The 19,829-nt window shown below is 41.7% G+C and overlaps 1 protein-coding gene across 5 annotated transcripts in view; it reads right to left on the bottom strand.

The window, feature by feature from the left end:
• The window catches only part of LOC137375598 (complexin-2), a 362,538-nt gene that overhangs the window by 23,004 nt on the left and 319,705 nt on the right, over nucleotides 1–19,829 (bottom strand). For all 5 annotated transcript variants that reach the window (XM_068042960.1, XM_068042962.1, XM_068042963.1 and 2 more), the window contains exon 3: nucleotides 6,330–6,505. In XM_068042960.1, coding sequence (XP_067899061.1) covers nucleotides 6,330–6,505 — 176 coding nt within the window. The remainder of the gene's footprint in view (nucleotides 1–6,329; nucleotides 6,506–19,829) is intronic.

Here is a 19,829-nt window from a genome sequence, read left to right as displayed (position 1 = left end):
GTGTGTGGAGTCGGGGGAGGGGGGGAGGTGCAAGGAAATATTGCATGGTGGGATCTGAGAGTGCATGTGGGGAGCTGGACAACCTTCTCTCCAACAGCTAGCCAAGTGCCAGACTATATCAGGTAGTGCTGGAGATGTACCTGTAGTCATAAATGTGCATGTCAGCACCATTAAAATGAGGTGTTCTCCCACTGATGCCACAAACTCTGGGAGGGGGCAGCATATGCAAGCACCAGCAGTTACAAACCTTGCCCTGCCAGCATACCCTGTAAATTTTCAAGCTCCTGTCTTCATCCACTATACACACTCTTCACTTTCCAATAGAACTCTTAAAACCAGCAGGTAATAACAGGCCTATAGGTGTTGGCATGTGCTTTTGTATGCCCTACTTTATCTAAGATCCCTTCTCAGATAAATTAGATTTAGATCTAAAGTTCAATGTATATAAAAGCAATGGCTGGGTAGTGGTAGTTGGGAGCGGTGGTGAGATGAAGGGAGAGAATCAATGTTCTAGCATTCTGCTATTGAAATAAGATACTGCCTCACTTTCAGATTTTCTGTTGCAAAACTGCATTAGGAGATTTTTCAAGTGACTGACAATAATGCTGTTTTAACCAGAGCAGAGAAAACTATGGTGCTCGAATGAGGGATGTAATGAGAAGCTTTTTATGTTGGCTGATGCAATATAAATGAGATGTGTGGAGTTTAGTTGATTGAAGATCTCAAACAGGTTTATTACAGCTAACTATTATATAGAGCACAGAGCTATTGACAGAAGTTGCCTCTTGGTGTTACAGTTGCAGAGTGACTCTGGCCTGTAGTCACATGACTGCATTCTGGCACATAGCTCGTTACCATACTAAGATCTTAAAGGGACATCACTCTTAAAGGCAATCACACAACAAGGGACTCAAGTCTGAAAGCTAGAACGCTGTGGCAGTTTTAGAGTAGCAATTGATTAAAATGATCTTTACTGTTTTTATATTATTTTGTTTTCTTTGTAAAATGAATGATGCATCTGAACAATCCATGTCAAGGAGCTGAATTTGAAGGTACCAATAGGAATATGGCTGAGTAGATTACAGGAAAATTCCCTCAAATATCTACAATTACACTTCACTTTACACAAAGGAAATTCTGCAGGCCAGTACTATATACCAGACAAGATAATAGAGGTTACTCGACTGTAAGTTTATGGTGTTTACAATATAATTTTAAGTCTATAGCAATCTATTGGTCTTTGAACAATTTTGAATAGTACTGAATAGTTGAATTATTCCATCTATATGAATTTTTGAAAAAATGAGGCTACAATTTTTACAATCTCCCACAGGTCTGATTGGTCTGCTCTTGGCCTGACTATTATTCTGCAGTCATGTCTCTTTTCCCAGCCTTCCTGTTCCCTCCAAACATGAGTCCCAGAACTTAGTTTTCTCAATATATCTGAGCCTGAGCTACAACCCAACCCTGGCTCCCATCCCCTCTGAGATGCTGCTCCAGGTCCTTGCTCCCTCTCGACTCTGCCTCTGATCACCTTTCCCTACTAACTCAAGCCCTCATTCTCCACTCTCTTTGGCACAAAAACAAAAAGCTAATCCCTGCCACAGTCCTCACCATCTGAAAGAGAAAAGAAAAAGGAAGACTTGCATTTTTATAATGCTTTTTAATGATCACCGGACATGTCAAAGTGCTCTACAGCCAATGAAGTACTTCTTGAGGTGTAGCCACTGTTGTAGAGTAGGAAACAAGACAGCTAATTTGCACACAGCAAACTCCCACAAACAGCAACGTGATAATGACCAGATAATCCATTTTTGTGACATTGATTGAGGGATATATATTGGCCAGTACACTGGGGATAATTCCCCTGCTCTTCTTTGAAATAGTGCCATGGGATCTTTTACATCTACTCAAGCAGGCAGATGTTTAACAACTCATCCAAAAGACAGCAAAAAAAAACCTCCAACAGTATTGCACTATCAGCCTTAATTCTTGTGCTCTAGCTATGGAGTGGGACTTGAACTTATAATCTTTGAACGCAGAGGTAAGAGTGCTACCAACTGAGCCACAATACTAATATAATTTTTGGAGGTCTCAGAGACTTAGAAAGTATTGATTTTGACACGAGATGGGGTATAACAATCTCTCTGGATGGATTAAAATAGACCAATTTCAATTTGTTTTAATGACCTTGTTGTTCTGTTTTGCGTTCCTGCAATCTAAACGTGGGGGTGTTTTGTGCCATAAGGCCAAGGCTCAACCTCCCTTCCTTCCCTCCCTCCCTCCCTTGTTTCCTTCCACAAAAATAAAACAGTAACAAATGCAGATAACACAAAATCAGTAATTACAAATAAACAAGAAATTTAAAAAGTGAAACAGATAATTATCTTAATAGACAGCAGTAAGAAGTCAAGATACAATCACTTGGCTATCCCTAATGATATCTTTAGGACCAATCTGGGTGAATGAGGAATGCTGTGGGTGCAACAGGCGCAAGTGAAGTTGTAGATATCTGAAAGAAAAAAGAAAAGCAGCAGCTGCTGTAAAGCAGAATAAAGTTAGAAGGCAAAAAGAAAAACCACAACCAAAGCAGCCTAATATGGGCGCAGGGAAAAGAAGGAGGGACATTGTAAACTCTCATAGATATTCATAAAAGCAGTGAATGGGAAGCTTGCAGTCAGGAAGCAACAATTCGAGGTTACCTACGCATGAGATAATCTAAAAGGAAACCATGGGATAGAAATTAGCCTGCCCCGCTCATTGATAATTAATTTTACACTGGGTCCTTCAACAGGTGCTAAATCCTTCATTAACATATTCAAGAAGCCTAACCATTGCCACCTCCCCCCCCTCCCCCCCCCCCCACCCCGCCATCCCCTTTTCAGGATGCCTAATAAATGGGCCCTATGAATTTAATTAAATTGGTATGGTTTACACCCATTATACACCCAGATAATGGGCACAATGCAAACCAATTCCTACCTCATATCTACTTTGAATTGGGATGTTTCCTCCTCCTTTGCAGTGTAGTGAGGAAAAGAGTATCACACCCTTATAATCTTTGTCAATGTGAAGCAGAGGAAGTACATGTTTCTCTTTGGGCAGACTCTCATAATCTCTTGATTCACGAGAAGTGCAAAGAAGTAGCAAAAAGATCAATTAGATTCCCCATAATGGATTTGAAAAGATTATCATTGGTAAAATGTGCTAAATTCAACTGTAAAAACCCTAATCCCATTGTTCTCATTCAAAATCAGAGTCAAATACTCTTAGACTATAGACAAGGTACAAAACATGCAGAATTCACTATGTCCTAAATGCGGGGGGAGGGGGGCTGGGTAATTGCTATAATTGGGGCAGACAACCTGCTCCTGTAAAGGCAAAACAGGGACAATTCCCTCACTTTGCTTGCAGGAAATCAGAAGAGCATGCTACAGCTCTGACAAGGAGAGCCCAAAGCCCTTTTGGGGTTGAAAAGCAGAAGAAATAAAATCTTAATTCTCCACAAGAAACCCAAGGTTGCATTCAGAAGGTAATCAATCCCTTTGCTCTTCTTCTGGCCTTAAGATGGTTCACAGCTGGCATGGCATCCACTGAGATGAACAGGGCAAACTAGGTGAATTACTTGGGATAGCCTAGGAAGACTCTGAGATACATTTCCAAAAGTACTGCTGGAACAAAGCCAGGATGGGCACAAGAAGTGAACTGCATCCATCTTACAGCCTCTCCATTCTTTTTGTGATAATCTTAAATTTAAGCCTTCTAGTCAAATACTGTCCTGGTGACCAATGAAAATAATGTTTTCCTCTTTACCTTTTACCAAAACTCTTCATTATTTTAAACACTGCTATCAGATCTCCTTGCTGTCGCCTTGATGCTCTGACAGCAAATAGCTTCAGTCTATTGAATTATTCTTATGATAAAAGTACTTTGCAGAATAGTTCCATAACCCCATGAATACATGCAATTACAGGTTTTAGAGTGACTTGAATGATTTAAGTATGAAACTAGACAATTTTCCTAATAAAATAAATTTATTGCTGTTTATACATTGTGACTGGACATACTTACCTCACCTGTGTAAAGTACATTAACATACCACTCCATTAAAAGATCAGCAAAGCCATTAGTGCATGAATCAATTCTATTGAAGATGGCTGTCTCAGGGAGTTAAGCTCAATAGTATTGACTTGAAGCTGTCTCATTCTACAACATTTAAAGGACATATCTTTTATTGCTTGTAGTTAATATATATCATGTACTTCGATCCATAAAGCCCACAAACATTGATAATTTGGAAATTAATCCCTCCAGGCCAATTTTCCAAAGACATCATCATTCACTCAGCACATTCAAATATTCAGAAACTCCACAGAAGTGGCATTCGTTGGCAAATGGCACAAGCTAGTATACTCATTTAGAGAGGCTCTAAGAATGGTTAATGGGGAAGTGGAGGAATTTACCCTGGAGAAAGTATAGCTGCTCGTTGAGGCTTTGGTTAAGCTATTACAAAGAGAAAGCTGAGTGATATTCATGTCACTTGAATCATGGAGTTGTACTAGATGGGGTACATTATTTATTTAAATTTTGATTTTTTTGGTTACCTTTTCTTTTAGATGAGGTGAGAGATGGCACTTCTTACTGAGATCACAGAAATACCAGGGTATAAAGTGATCAATAAGACTAGCATTTGGGTATACTTGGTGGTGAAGATTCCTTTGTACATGCAAGTGATTTTGATCCTATATTCATGCCTGTAACTGCACCACTCTCGCTCAAAACACTAACCTGCAGAGGGCTCATGCCTCTCCTATCATAAAGAAAAAAGCAACACTCACTGTTTTGGGTGTGTTTATGGATTAAAATTGAGCTGATAATGAAAAGATTTCCAGATTCATTGCCAACTATCCTGACCTTGATTTAAGAAATATTAAAAAGTGGTATAAATGAAGATTTCACAGTAGTTTATTGAAAACAAACTGCTGTAAAACAAGAACGGCAATCACACAATGTATTACAAGCCATTGAATCAATAAAACAGCAACATGCAATTGACATCAAGTGATAGCTAATTTACAGAAGATTCAAATTGAAAAGTGGAAATCCAGATTATAAAGAAATGAATTTTGTTGCATTACTGTATCAGTAAGGAGTGGTGAGTTAGTTAACACAAAAATAAAATAACGTCGATATATAATGGGAAGATTTATATATATGATGACAAAATTATATGGAAAATCAATATAATTAAACATTTTTCGTCCAGTGCATATCTGTTGGCCAGATGTCTGCAGAATGTAAAAGATTCAGGTTCAAAGACCAAATTCACTAAAACTGAACAAATCAAAAAATGATATATCCTCAAAATTCCGGCTATGTTATACAAATACTTCATGAGCTTGTAATAAATTATCTTATTTGTAATTTTAACTGAGGTTCTAACCCATTTATCTTAAGTATGTTTACACTTCTGTCAAAATAGTGCGGAATCTTATACCAGTGCTTGACAATAACATCACTGGAAATAACTTTATATCTTTATAAAATGACAATTAATCAGGGTGAAACTGATCCTCAATGGAAAATATCCTGCCAATTTACTCACCTGCTTTGCGGGATCAGCACAGACCAAATTCACCCCGATATTTCTTTATAGAACTATATATTTATTAAAAAGTAAACAGTAAATAATCAGCAACCGTCATATAAGCAGTCAAATTCCTGAAGTCCTCCTAGCAACCACATCAGTCCTTTTTCCTTCCCATTTTCCATAGAAGTTACAGCAGGAAATTGGGGAACCACTGTGGAAATTCTAAGCCTTTTTTATTTCAACCATGAGTAATGTAATGAGAGATCAAGCAGTATTTTGAAAAAGGACAGTAACATGAGTATTACATAACTAACTGTGCATAATGTAGTCATTTTATAAAAATAAATCTGTCCCTCAGTCTATGTTCTAAATTCCTAACCTACCAGTACTGACCTCTGTTATGTATATCCATCACTCAGTTAAAATGCAATTCAAAAATGTAACATACACCATGTCATTAAGGTCGCACATTATTTGCCAAACTATGGAACAAAGGTAAGTCATGTAAGCCCAGAACAAAGGATCACTTTAGTACAGATGTTTTACTGGGCAATTATTATGTAGAAACTTATGTACTGGTTTCCTACAGATCCTTCAAAACGTAGGTATGATATGGGAGAATAAAACTGTACTTTCTTCTGTTATAGCCAATCCTTGTCATTAATATATTTATTACAAATGTAATTGGTAACAGTTTAAATATTCAACTGTTGCCGAAGGAGCAATTAAGTTCATTTACCTTATCTCGTATTTGTTGCCGTACTTTTTCCCGTTCAGCTTCCATTCTAATATGTTTTTGCTTACGTTCGTCTTCCTGTTGACGAAGAGCCTCTTGTCTTTCTTCTTCCTTCTTCTGTGCATCTGGGTCTTTCTCTTCATCACCTCCTAACATCTTCCCCATGTCTTTTGTGGCCCCTGTATGAAATAACAGCATATAATATAGCCGTGAAGATCACTTTGAACAGGTCGCCTTTTCTTCCTTAGATAGTAGCTCAAGTTTTGCGAGGTGCATCTTGCCCATTAGTGTGGAGGTGGGCCATGCCAGACTTTGTAATGGGAACCCTTAAGCCTCTTTTGAATAGGTTTGTCCAGGCAGCTTGGCATGCCACAAACGAGGCAGGGGAATGTAAAATCCAGGCATGTGAGAGCACTTATAGGGTTGTAGTTTGGCATAAAAGAGGCAGTTACAATGGCGCAGAAAAGTGTATTCATTGTTCACAATGACAAGGTGAGCCACACTGCTCCCATTGATTTGAAGATTTGTAAATACTTCTGGATAGGTTACACCAAAGGAGGGTTCCTCCAAATTGGATTGAAGGCAACCTTCCATAGATGCCAGCTGCATGGGGGAGGTCATAATTGAGTCATCCTGCTCCCTCCTACCTGGTTGCAAATAAGGAAGATGTTTGATGGTATCAGGAGCAGGATGATGACAAGTGTGCTATTCACCATTGCATACATTTCTTGTGGGTCCGTTAATCATGGGAACAGCAGCATCCACTGGGAAATTTGAAGCAATGTGCACAAATGTTGACCTTTTGCACACAGTTTTTTTGTCCTGCTTAAGCTATGGCACATATTTCTTGAATCAAATTTGCAAGGAAAGTACAGAGAGGTGCAGGAATTATAGAGTATTTATAATGAGAGACTTTAATTATCCTACTATAGACTGGGATAGCAATAGTAGAGGGACAAGAGTTTCTAGAGTGTGTTCTGGAGAATTTTCTACATCAGTATGTTTCCAGTCCAATGAGGAAGGAGACATTGCTGGATCTGGTTCTGGGAATTAGGTGGATCAAGTGAATCAAGTGTCAGTAGGGGAAATTTAGGGGACATTAGGTTTAGGTTAACCATGGAGAAGGACAAGGAGCAAACTAAAGTAAAGGTAATTAATTGGGGGAGGACCAAGCTCAATGGGGTGAGAACGGATCTCACCTCAGTAAATTGGAATCAAAGATTGTTCGGCTAAACTGTAACGGAGCAATGGGCAGCCTTTAAAAATGAGGTAGTTTGGGTACAGTCAAGGTATCTTCTCACAAAGGGGTAGGTCAAACAAATCCAGAGCTCCCTGGATTATGAAAGAGATAGAAAGCAAGTTGAAGCAGAAAAAGAGTGCATATCTCAGATGTCAGGTGGATAATACAATTGGGAACAAGGTTGAATATAGAAGGTTCAGAGGGGAAGTGAAAAAACAAATAAGAGAAGAAAACAGAAAGTATGCGAAGAGACTGGCAGTTAACATATAAGGGAATCCAAACTCTTCTATATGCAGATAAATAGTAAAAAAGTGGTCAAAGGAGGAGTGGGACTGATTAGGGAGCTAAACGGGGATTTATGCATGGACGCAAGGGGGCATGGCTGAGGTACTAAATGAGAACTTTGCATCTGTATTTACCAATGAAGAAGATGCTGCCCAAGTCTTGGTGAAAGAGGAGGTAGGTGAGACACTGAATGGGCTAAAATTGATCAAGAGGAGTTATTAGATAGGCTGGTTGTACTTAAAAATTGATAAGTCACCAGGACCAGATGAGATGCATCCAAGTATATTGAGGGAAGTAGGGGAGGAAATTGCAGAGGCATATTGCCATAACCTTCTAATCCTCCTGCAATAGGAGGGGTGGTGCTAGAGGACTGGAGAATTGAAAATGTTACATCCTTGTTCAAAATAGGGTGTAAGGATAAGCTCAGCAGCTGCAGGGCTGTTTAACCTCGGTGGTGAGAAAGCTTTTAGAAATGATAATTTGAAACAACATTAACAGTCTCTAGAAAGCCAGCATGGATTCGTTCGGGTAAATTGTGTTTAACTAACTTGCTTGAGTTTTTTGATGAGGTAACAGAGATGGTTGATGAGGGTACTGTGGTTGATGTGTTGTACATAGACTTCCAAAAGGCATTTGATAAAGTGCCACATAATAGGCCTGTCAGCAAAGTTAGAGCCCATGGAATAAAAGGACAGTAGCAGTACGAATACAAAATTGGCAGAGTGACAGGAAACAGAGAGTAGTTGAGAATGATTGTTTATTGGACTGGAGGAAGGTATATAGTGGGGCTCCCTAGGGGTCAGTGTTAGGACCCCTGTTTTTCTTGACATATCTTAATGACCTAGAATTGAGTGTATAAGGCACAATTTCAAAATTTGCAGATGACACAAAACTTGGAAATATTGTGAACTCTGAGGAGGATAGTGATAGACTTCAAGAGGGCATAGACAGTCTGGTGGAATGGGCAGACAAGTGGCAGATGAAATTTAATGCAGAGAAATGTGAAGTGATTCATTTCAGTAGGAAGAATGAGGAAAGGCAATCTAAATTAAAGGGAACAATTATAAAGGGGGTACAGAAGCAGAGAGACTTGGGGGTATATGTGCACAAATCATTGAAGATGGCAGGGCAGGTTGAGAAAACAATTAATAAAGCATATGGGGCCTGGGCTTTATAAATAGAGGCACAGAGTGCAAAAAAAAGGAAGTTACGATAAACCGGTATAAAACACTGGTTTGGCATCAACTGGAGTATTGTGTCCAGTTCTGGGCATCCAGTTCTAGGCACCACACCTTAGGAAGGATGTTAAGGCATTCGAGAGGGTGCAGAAAAGATTCATTAGAATGGTTCCAGGGATGAGGAACTTCAGTTATGTGGATAGATTGGAGAAGCTAGGGCTGTTCTCTTTGAAGAGAAGATTAAGAGGAGATTTGATAGAGATGTTCAAAATCATGTGTGGTCTGAACAGAATTGATAGGGAGAAACTGTTCTCATTGGAGGATGGATACAGAACCACAGGACACCAATTTAAAGTGACTGGAAAAAGAAGCAAATTTTTTACACATTGATAGGTTAGTATGCACTGCTTGAGAGTATGGTGGAGGCAAATTCAATTGATGTCTTCAAGGTGCGTTGCTCTTGCAGAGAGCCAGCATAGACACGATGGGCCAAATGGCTTCCTTCTGTGCTATAACCATTCTCTGATTCTATAATGCATAGAATCTTTCAGCACAGAAGGAGGCCATTCGGTCTATCATGCCTGCACTGGCTCTTTGAAAGAGCTATCCACTTAGTCGCGCCCCCCTGCTCTTTCCCTATTGTCCTGCAATGTTTTTCTTTCTAAATAGTTTTCCAATTCCTTTTCGAAAGTTACTACTGAATTTGCTTCCACCTCCCTTTCTGGTAGTGCAATTCAGCACATAAAAAAGAAATTTTCGTCATCTCTCCTCTGTGAATTGGAGACTACAGCTGAGGAATACAAACAGAGGCAGAAGGAACTAGGCTGAGAGCGTTTGGGATTAAGTTTTCAAGTAGCTGGATCATATCATGCATACATTATCGTACTGCAGTAACCTATGTATTTATAATAAAATTGCTTAAATATGGATCCTTCTGCTGAAAAATACTAATTATATTAATGGTTGCAGCTAGAGAGTTCATAGTTAAGCAACATGTGTAGAACAGAGCTCCTTTAAGATGGCAGCTGCTAATATTTTGTTTCATAAATATAAATAGCAAAAAAAAACTAAACAGTATTTGACCCCGAAGCAGTTAGGCTCTTGTTAACTCTAACAGCTTTAATGGTAAGCTCCAACAAAGTGCCAAAATGACGTATTTTACCATGGCTACAGTATTACACCCATTCCCCAAATCAAATTACACATGCAGATTTAATCAGGTTTGGCTGCCAGAGAAAAATCTGTTACTGTTATTGTGTTGTAAGAGCTGGCACCAAGAGACTGAAGTGGCATTTAAACAATGCCACTTCACTTGTATCCAATGTATTTGCTTCTAGCTACCTACATATCTTGGAATATCACAGTTCATGCTCCAGTACCTGACGTTGCTGTAACTTTGCAGTCTGGGTCTTTAGGGACTGATCTATCACTATAACATCCGGTCTTCCTGTTGTACTGTGGGCCTCACTATTCTGTATGTGTGTACACTGGCCATACAGTGTATATGTGCGACATGCTATCCTGCCACCACTTCCAGTGCTGATACTGGGATAGTGTGATTAACTGGCCTCAGGAAGACTGACAGCAGTTGGAAATAGCCAGTCAAAAACAGCAGGTCCTCGGGTTGCCAATTTCAGAACAAAGTCTGACATGCTTATCTTCGACTGCTACCGAGTGAGTGAAACCCACGTGTTTGGAGCTGGCAGCACAAGAACGAAAGAAGGTTGTGTCTGTGCGGTCTGGTAACCTTCCATTTATCAGATGAGATCAGAGTGCTCAGTGTGCAACGTCCACTTCCCTTGGCTGTGCGCCTAGTCACCAGGATGAGTTTGACTTGGGGCATGGGAAGATTTAATTTTCTGTTCATTCATGTCAATTAGTGAAAAATATAGCCCTCAGAAGCTGCTGGTAATGGAAATAACGGATGTTCATTTGAATTGTGTAAACTTCATGTAATTAACCTTGGATGGGAGAATTCAGCAATTTTTTTCTTGCAGGTTCATGAAAGCTTTGTGGCTAAAAATTGGTTTGAGCATTTTTCCGGACATAGCAGTTGTGATATGTGACCTACCCATACTAAATCTAGTGGAGATAGGCAGCATCGAAATTTCGTGCTGCCACCTCGTTTCCATGACAGTAATGGAGGGCCGAGCGCTGGCTGCCTCTGTGCTCAGCAGGGAGCTGAGCAGCATTTATGGAGAGCAGATGGTGCAGCCAGCCTTCTGTTTTTGAAGGCAGTCTGTCCCTCTTAAAGGGAAACTGTACTGAATTACAGGAGGCTGCCGCTGAATACTATTGCTGCAATTCTAAATAAGGGAAATGGAACACAAGGGCAGAGATAGGGCTCCAGGGTCATGGATGTGGTTGGAGTCCTTAGTGGTGGAGGTGCACAGGAGGAGAAACAGTATGGTTCCACAGAGTGCGGTGGGGGGGAGAGGTTGGGGGTGGTGGTGGGCAGGAGGCTCTCCACCACCCTCAGAATGGAGTGGAAGTAGGTGACTAGGGAAGTCAATTCCTGATGTCTGGACCTGACCACCTGGCAGCAGTGCCATAAGAAGAATAATGACTTCACGCAGGTGGTCAAGGCCAATGAATGCGTCTTCCTACCCACATCTCCACCAGCCTCACAGGCTGCTTAATGAACCACACCCCCATCACTCAGCCATCTGCAGCCCCGGGCAGTCAGGACTCATCCTTAACATCCTGATACTTGTCACACACCTACCAATGCTGCCAGCCTCACATACACCTCTCATGGCCTTCACATATCTCGAGCTATTCAGCTGGGGCAGGCACATCACCTGCTACACAACTAATGGCATTCTGCCCTCACACTTGCAGGATAATGTGGCACACAATAGAAGGGAGAAGAACAGAAATAGTGTGGTGAAGGATGCCTGCACCTCTTGAACCCTACAGAAGAGATGGCTCTCCGCATCAGGGAGCCGGCTGTGACAGAGCCCATAGCATTGTTTAAAAACATTGAGGATGACAGTATGTTCCTGCCTTATGCCCCTTCTGAACTCTCATTACACCCTCATCTTGCTCAATGGGCCGAATAGCCTCCTTTTGTGCCATTATGACTGTAAGACCCGATGATGAGCAAGTTGCAGATGGTGTTACTATGAACCTCTTGCTTTCCACCCCATTCCCTTTCCCTCATACCAACCTCCACATTCTGAGTTTCTGCTTTAAGACACCCAAAAACTGCCACTGGCCCAACCATGGCAACCCCAGGACAAGGAGACAGCATCAGCATAGCACTGGTGAAAAGACCCCATCACTTGATCTGACATTCACTGCTACCAGTTCAGATATTGGCACTGTGTGTACCTTACAGGATGGTATAGAGTTGGGATCTGTACATAGTAAGTCAACAGGCACAAGTGGGTTGCGTGTGCCAGCTCCCTGGAGGGCAAGGTGGCAGACCTGTTCTGCTGCAGAGGACTCAGATGATGACCTCAACAGGCAGTATACAAGAGAATGCTGATGGGCATGCACACACAGATGCTGGGTGCATCGGCTGGCCTGCCGGACAACCTCCTGTCACTGTCAAAGAGCATGGAGGAGTCCAGCTCCAACTTGGCAGAGGGCATCATGCAGAGCTTTCCCTCTCCACAGCCTCTGCTCCATCTCCCTGTCATGCTGCAGACCCAGAGCCACTGCCACTGCAGCCCCCATACTTGTTGTAGCTATGTATGGACAGATCACCTAATTCTCTGCCTTCCCTGGGAGGATGCAGCAACACTACTGCCCAAATCCAGGAGCTCAGCTCCAAAAACAGTCCACAGTACTTCCAGAAATTTTGCAATAGCAAGAGTCCTTCAAAATCACATTACATGGACGTTGGATGCCTGACACTTTAAGTAACACTAGTGTGGGGCCCATCTTGCAGTTGAGCACTTGAACTTAGGTAAGCAACATGTAAATTTGTTGAATGGACCAGCCTGGTCCAAATCTGGAAAATAGGCATCGAATCAGCCAGTTGGGCTGTACAAAGTCATGATGGGATGTGTTCAGTTGCTTTCAGCGCCTGAAGAGGACACTCACACGAATGCACTTCTCAAGATGGTGCACTTTGCAGGCCGCACTAGAAGCACCTGTTGGTGCAGCATGCACCCCCCGGAGGTTGATTACAAACATACGAATTAGGAGCAGGAGTAAGCCACTCAGCCCTTTGAGCCTGCTCCACCATTCAATAATTTCATGGCTGAACTCCTTACTTCACCGCAGCCTCACAGCTCCAGGGACCCAGGTTCGATTCCGGGTACTGCCTGTGTGGAGTTTGCAAGTTCTCCCTGTGTCTGCGTGGGTTTCTTCCGGGTGCTCCGGTTTCCTCCCACTTGCCAAAGACTTGCAGGTTGATAGGTAAATTGGCCATTAGCAATTGCCCCTAGTATAGGTAGGTGGTAGGGAAATATAGGGACAGGTGAGGATGTGGTAGGAATATGGAATTAGTGTAGGATTAGTATAAATGGGTGGTTGATGGTCGGCACAGACTCGGTGGGCCGAAGGGCCTGTTTCAGCGCTGTATCTCTAAACTATACTAAACTAAACTAAACCTTCCACCCCCTTGCTTATCAAGAATCTATCTACCGCTGCTTTAAAAATATTCAAAGACTCTGCTTCCACCACCTTTTGAGGAAAAGAATTCCAAAGACTCACAACCCACTGAGAGAAAACATTTCTCCACATCTCTGTCTTAAATGGGCGACCCCTTATTTTTAACAGTGACCCCTAGTTCAAGATTCTCCCACAAGGGGAAACATCCTTTCCACATCCACACTGTCAAGACCCCTCAGGATCTTATATGCTTCAATCAAGTCGCCTCTTACTCTTCTAAATTCCAGTGGATACAAGCCTAGCCTGTCCAATCTTTCCTCATAAGACAGCCCGCCCATTCCAAGTATTAGTCTAGTAAGCCTTCTCTGTAATGCCTCCAATGCATTTATATTGGTTTGGATCGGTTTCTGTAGTGCCATCTCCAGCAGCACTATGATCTGAATTTCATGGCCTCACATTTTTGACTTGCCTCCATGTTTCTTTGGTCGTCTCCAATGTGAGCTGTACTCCTGTGAGTTGGACATCTCCGAGTCTGTGCTCGATGCTCTCCCGCAACTTCCTGTCATGGATGAGTTAGATGAAGTATCCTCATCACTGGAGCTCAAGAAGGCCATAGACTGCCTTGTGAACAGCAGGGCACCGGGCAAGGGCAGAATCCCAGCTGAACTGCTCAAGCACGGAAAGCCCTATCTATTGTTGCAGCTCTATGACCATCTACTTCTCTGCTAAAGTATGTCCTGTTCCAAGGAGATGTGTGATGCCTAAATCATCACACTATACAAAAATAAAGGCGACAGAGGAGACTGCAACAACAATAGGGGCATCTCACTCCTTAGCCTCATGAAGAAGGCCTTTGCTATGGTCACACTTAAAAGACTCCATTTACTTGCAGACTGAGTGTACCCGGAAGCACAGTGAGGTTTCCATGCCAGGAAATATACTGTGGAAATGATCTTCATATGTCAACTACAAGAGAAGTGTAGGGAACAGAGTATACCCCTTTACATTACTTTTGTAGATCTCACTAAGGCATTCGACACCATCAGCACAGCAGGGCTCTACAAGATTTTGGGGAAAATTGGCTGTCCATGGAAGCTCCTCAGTCTCATCTGCTCCTTCCATGATAACATACACTGCACTGTACAGTTTGATGGCTCCACTTTTGACAGTTTTAGAATGAAAAATGTAGTGGAAAAGGGTTGTGTCTTAGCCCCCACTCTGTTTGGCATCTTCATCTCCATGCTACTGACCTTCGCTTTCCCTGCAGATGTAGAAGGAGTCTACTTACACACTAGGTCAGACGCCAAGCTGTACAGTCTATCAAGGCTGAAAGTGAAGACAAAAACACATCACATCCTGATGAGAGAACCCCTCTACACTGATGATGCTGTGCTAGTTGCTCACACAGAATCTCAGCTACAAAGACTCATGGACTGTTTTTCCCATGCCTTGACCATAAGCATCAAGAAAACCATGGTCATGGGACAAGGTGTTACAGCTCTGCCCCTGATCACACTAAATAACACCCCACTGGAAGTGGTTAGCACCTCGGGTCAGACAATCTGTCCCCTGATGCAGAGCTCAATAAACGCATAGGGAAAACAGCTACCATCTTTGGCCAACTAGCAAAACATGCATGGGATAACACCAAGCTGACCCTTAGGACCAAGCTGATGGGTCATTAGGCCTGTGTTCTCAGCACCTTGCTCTATGGCTGTGAAACATGGGTGACTTACAACTACCAGGACAAGAAGCTCAATAATTTCCATCTTCGCTGTTTGTGGCGCTTTATGGGTATATCCTGTAAGGACAAAATCACAAATGTGGCAGTCCTCCCTAAGGCAGAGCTCCCAAGTGTGTTGGCACTAATCCAACAGAGGCGGCTTCGGTGGATTGAACACATCCACAGGATGGAAGATGGCCGCACATACAAGGACCTCCTGTATGGTGAGGTAGACGGGGCCAGATGACCAGTAGGGCAGCCAAAGCTTCGCTTTAAGGATGCTTGCAAGCGTGACATGAAGGTCCTAAATGTCGACTATCGTACTTGGGAGTCACTGGCTGGCAAAAGAGGGAAATGGCAACACATCCTGTGGACTGGTGTGCATTACCATGATGACCAGTTGCTTCAGCAGCTTGGCAACAGGCGCCAACATCAAAAACAACAACTCACAGCGTCACTTGGCAGCTTCACATGCAGCACTTATGGCAGAACCTGCCTCTCAAGGATTGGCTTTTACAGCCATCAACAAAGGTGCACCGAGAAGATATCCCACTTAAATGGATTGTTTGCTGAGTATCCATCATCTTTCATAGATGGAAGGATGCCAACCCAACACAGCCCATGTTTCCTTGGTTGTCTCCAACTGCCAATCCAACATTAAGACCTAGATGAAACATAATTTCCTCCTGCTTAATATTAGTAAAAGCAAAGCCATTCTCCTTGATTTCCACAAACATCTAAGCATCTCTTGCCTCAATTACAATGACTACTCCCCCGCAACTCCCACTCCCAGCTGCCACCTTGAACTGAACCCAGAGGTTTGGAACCTTGGTGGGCTGCTTGACACAAAGTTTGGCTTTATCCATTGCTTAAAACTGCATTCGTTTACCTTTGGATTATTGCTTCCTCTGATCAAACTCTCCTACTCTGCCACCAACAAAGCTAATCCTTGTCTTAATCACATAACGGCTGATTTTTTTTTTCTCAGTGCTCTCCTTGCTTGTCTTTCTGTCTCCACCCTCCCTAAACTATGTCATGCAGAATGCTAGAGTTTGTGCTCATCTGCGCCAGGCTGTAATCCATCACATCAGTCCATATAAAGCTCCTCTGACTCCCAATGCCCCAAATAATCAGCTTCAGTATTTCCGTCCTTGACTTTGATTTGTTTTATCTCAATCTCCTTGTCCCTGTAAATTTCTGAGATCTTCACCCACCATATACACTTGTACGTATTGTCCATTTCTCCAACAGTGTGGGGCTTACAATTTTAATTTTGGTTTCCCTTTGGAGTTTTAAATATTTATTCCTATCATTTTTCGAGTAAACATTAAAACAACAAGGAAAAATAATGTATTATGAAATTCACTAATGGTGAGTCTATTGTATTATGATAAATTATATAAAGGTGTCACAACAGAAGAGTAGACTAAAAATGCAATCTTTTCTAATACTTATGCAGATTTCCTATGAATTTTCTCTTAGCTAAGCTTGTCCTCTGCTTACATCTATGCTATCTTTTTCAATTGGAGGATGGAATGGTTTTGTGTAAAGATATCTGAATAACATCATCCATAGTGCTCTTTGCATCATCAACAAAGGAGCGACCTTTAGTGGTGCCAAGGGCAATAAATTTTCCTTTCATGGATAGGCTTAGCATAAATGTCAATTAATGTTGGTATTCAATCTGGGTTTCCTAATTGAATAAAGTTTTAATATTAAGATACAGAGCTGCAAATCATTTTAATTTTCCAGTTCCCTCAATACAGATTTTGAAAGATTTTCAAACTTTGCTGCATAATTCCATAACTGCTATTAACATTGACATTTCTGTCACTATAAATTGTGATTTGATTTACCACAGCATAAAAGCAACATTTAGCACAACACAGTCAAATGCACCATCACATTTGGAAAAAACAAAAAAAAAAGCTCTAAACCTGTACTAATCTCCCCATCTTGACTGTTCTAATAGCTGACTGTTCTCTGGAAAGCAGCATAAAGTAATTATATGGTGGCACATAATTTTCTTTTTATGTCAGCACCTTTAGACATCTCATCAATGCCAACAGGTCAAAGGTTATATAAGGCGAAGAAAAATATTGTATTCTGCTAGCAATGCTTGGGAAGGAACAGAGGGTAAGGCAGAGAGATTAACTGCTGTCCTTCTATTCCCCAGTAGCATAAAGCATTGTTGCTAATGGGGGGAGGGAGAGAAGAAAGGAATGGATTCAGAGGTTGTTCATGTATATGGGCGTAAAGTCTATTTAATGGGGAAAGAAATGAATCAGAGTCGTAACCCATGTGAGGCTTTCTAAACCATTTAGTAAAGATGTACTGCAGTATTTTGCCAGACTAAAGTGTCTTACACATTAGACTACAGGATGAGGAATCACATGAAAAGCAAAACCAGAGACCATCAATATAAGATCATCACCAAGAAATCAAAAAGGGAATTCTTTGCCCAGTGGTGAGAATATGGAACCTGCTACCACAGCAAATAATTGAGGTGAATGGTATAGATGCATTTGAGGGGAAGCTAGATAAGCGCATGTGCAAAAAGGGAATTGAGGGTTAAGCTGATAGATTTAGATGAGGAAGGATGAGAGGAGGCTCAAGTGGAGCCAAAATGCCAGCATGAAGTGGTTGGGCTGAATGGTCTGTTTCTGTACTATATATTCTATATAATTCTATTTAGTGATAAAGTATCCTTATACATATTTTGCCAAAAGACTCAACAGTCAAAACTGTTTTGTTTTGAGCTTTGAAACTTCAAACATGTAAATGCATTTATTTTAAATTAATACAACTCAAATTGGGTTACCTTGTATGGTGTCAATTAAGTTATAACCATTTTTGATGCCCATACCTTTGTTACAGCCCTAATTTCAATCTCATCCGAGAACATTTATTGACATTATCACAACATGCAGTCTTTACAATATTATACCTGCATATTGTACTTCCCATATCAATAGGGTATTGACCTTCATTCAAATTTAGACCCAGGCCCTACTGTCATATTAGAGGGCCTTGACTTCAACATAAACTAATTACTTTTAAACAACATATCGTGATTCATGTCTATGTGATTTAAGAATCAGAGTGCTGAATTTTATGAGCAAGCCGCCATTTGCGGTGGCGCGCTCTAATCTTGGAGGTCTGCCGTTGCTGAGCCTCTGCAATATTTTGTGCAGCGGCTTATTTAAATGGAAGGTGCGGAGCGGCCACCCCCGATGACATAGATGACACCCGCTCTGTACCCGGCAATGGCGTCTGGCGCCGGCACCATTTTTAAAGGGCTGGAAATCCTTACATGCAATTGTAATTTTTAAAGTGACCATTACCTATAATTTATATAAACACATTAATGTACACATCAAAGCTCCTCTTCCACAACCCCCCCCACCCCAATCATAAACCAATAAATTTATTTCCCTCTCCCCCGAAAGAACATTTTTGCCGGGCCTGATCTTTCACCCCCAAACTTCATTATGTTTGCCCTTCAACATCTTCCCACCATCTCCCCAGCCAATGGAGTCAGTTTCCTCCATCTCCCTTGGACCTGAAAATTAAACTCCTCCCCCCTCCCCACCAGTGTCTCACCTTGAATCCCCTAACGGGGATCGGATGGCGCAGGCGGTCGGAATATCAGCATGGGACGGCCACCTGGTTTAGGTTTGTTTATTTACATTTATTTGCATACATTTAGTAATGCAAATGAAAGCCCCGCTGCTTAGCAGCGAGGGTGGCCACACTGAGGCCTCGCCGCCGCCGGTAAAATGCGGCGGGGCCTTCTCGGTGTTGGGGGACATGGCGGCCTCTCCGGAAGAATCTTACGTGGCCCCCCACCATGACTCCCAATGCGGGAGTTTCAGATATGTTTCCATCTACCATAAACTATGGAGAAATTCTTAAGAGGCAGTTGGCATGTTTTAGCATGTAGTTTTGGTAAATTATTGGTCATAAATCAGTCAACAATTCAAAGAATTTGTGCAGAGAAGCAGTACTGCACTTTGCATATGCCATAATTACATTTGGTTCTTTGATATGCATTCCAGCTGAGGTGAGTATATCATTGGAATGCCCCCAAAGGAAATTGACAATATTATGCACATGCATGATATAGTTAGCTCCATTAAAAAAATGTTAAAATGTAAGTAGAGTTTTGAATCCTAATAGTATAAACCAAGTGCTGAAAATAGGTTTCATTTCCAGAAAACAGAACCTTCTAGCATGATATGACCTTTATTTGCTGTGTAACAAAACTTGTTCATTTGCATTGAAGTCCAATGTATATTTTCTCAACAGCTTGAATGGTGTAGTAATAGGCTCTCACAGTCTGTCACAAAGCTCAGCATGACTGTTGGATCGTGGTCAATTTTCATCCCTCTTGCCTGGCAGGAATTAGGCAGTAGCACAATGAAAAGCACAGCACAACACTTACCATCCTATTCCTGTGTTATCTATCTGCCGTGATTTTTGGAGCAGGTTAGGAAATAGGTGAGCAGCAATCC

The sequence above is a fragment of the Heterodontus francisci genome, chromosome 12 (genome assembly GCF_036365525.1).
Source record: "Heterodontus francisci isolate sHetFra1 chromosome 12, sHetFra1.hap1, whole genome shotgun sequence".
NCBI classification, from domain to species: domain Eukaryota; kingdom Metazoa; phylum Chordata; class Chondrichthyes; order Heterodontiformes; family Heterodontidae; genus Heterodontus; species Heterodontus francisci.
Note: the sequence above shows the minus strand (reverse complement) of the source record. Positions and strands in the feature narration are given on the sequence as shown.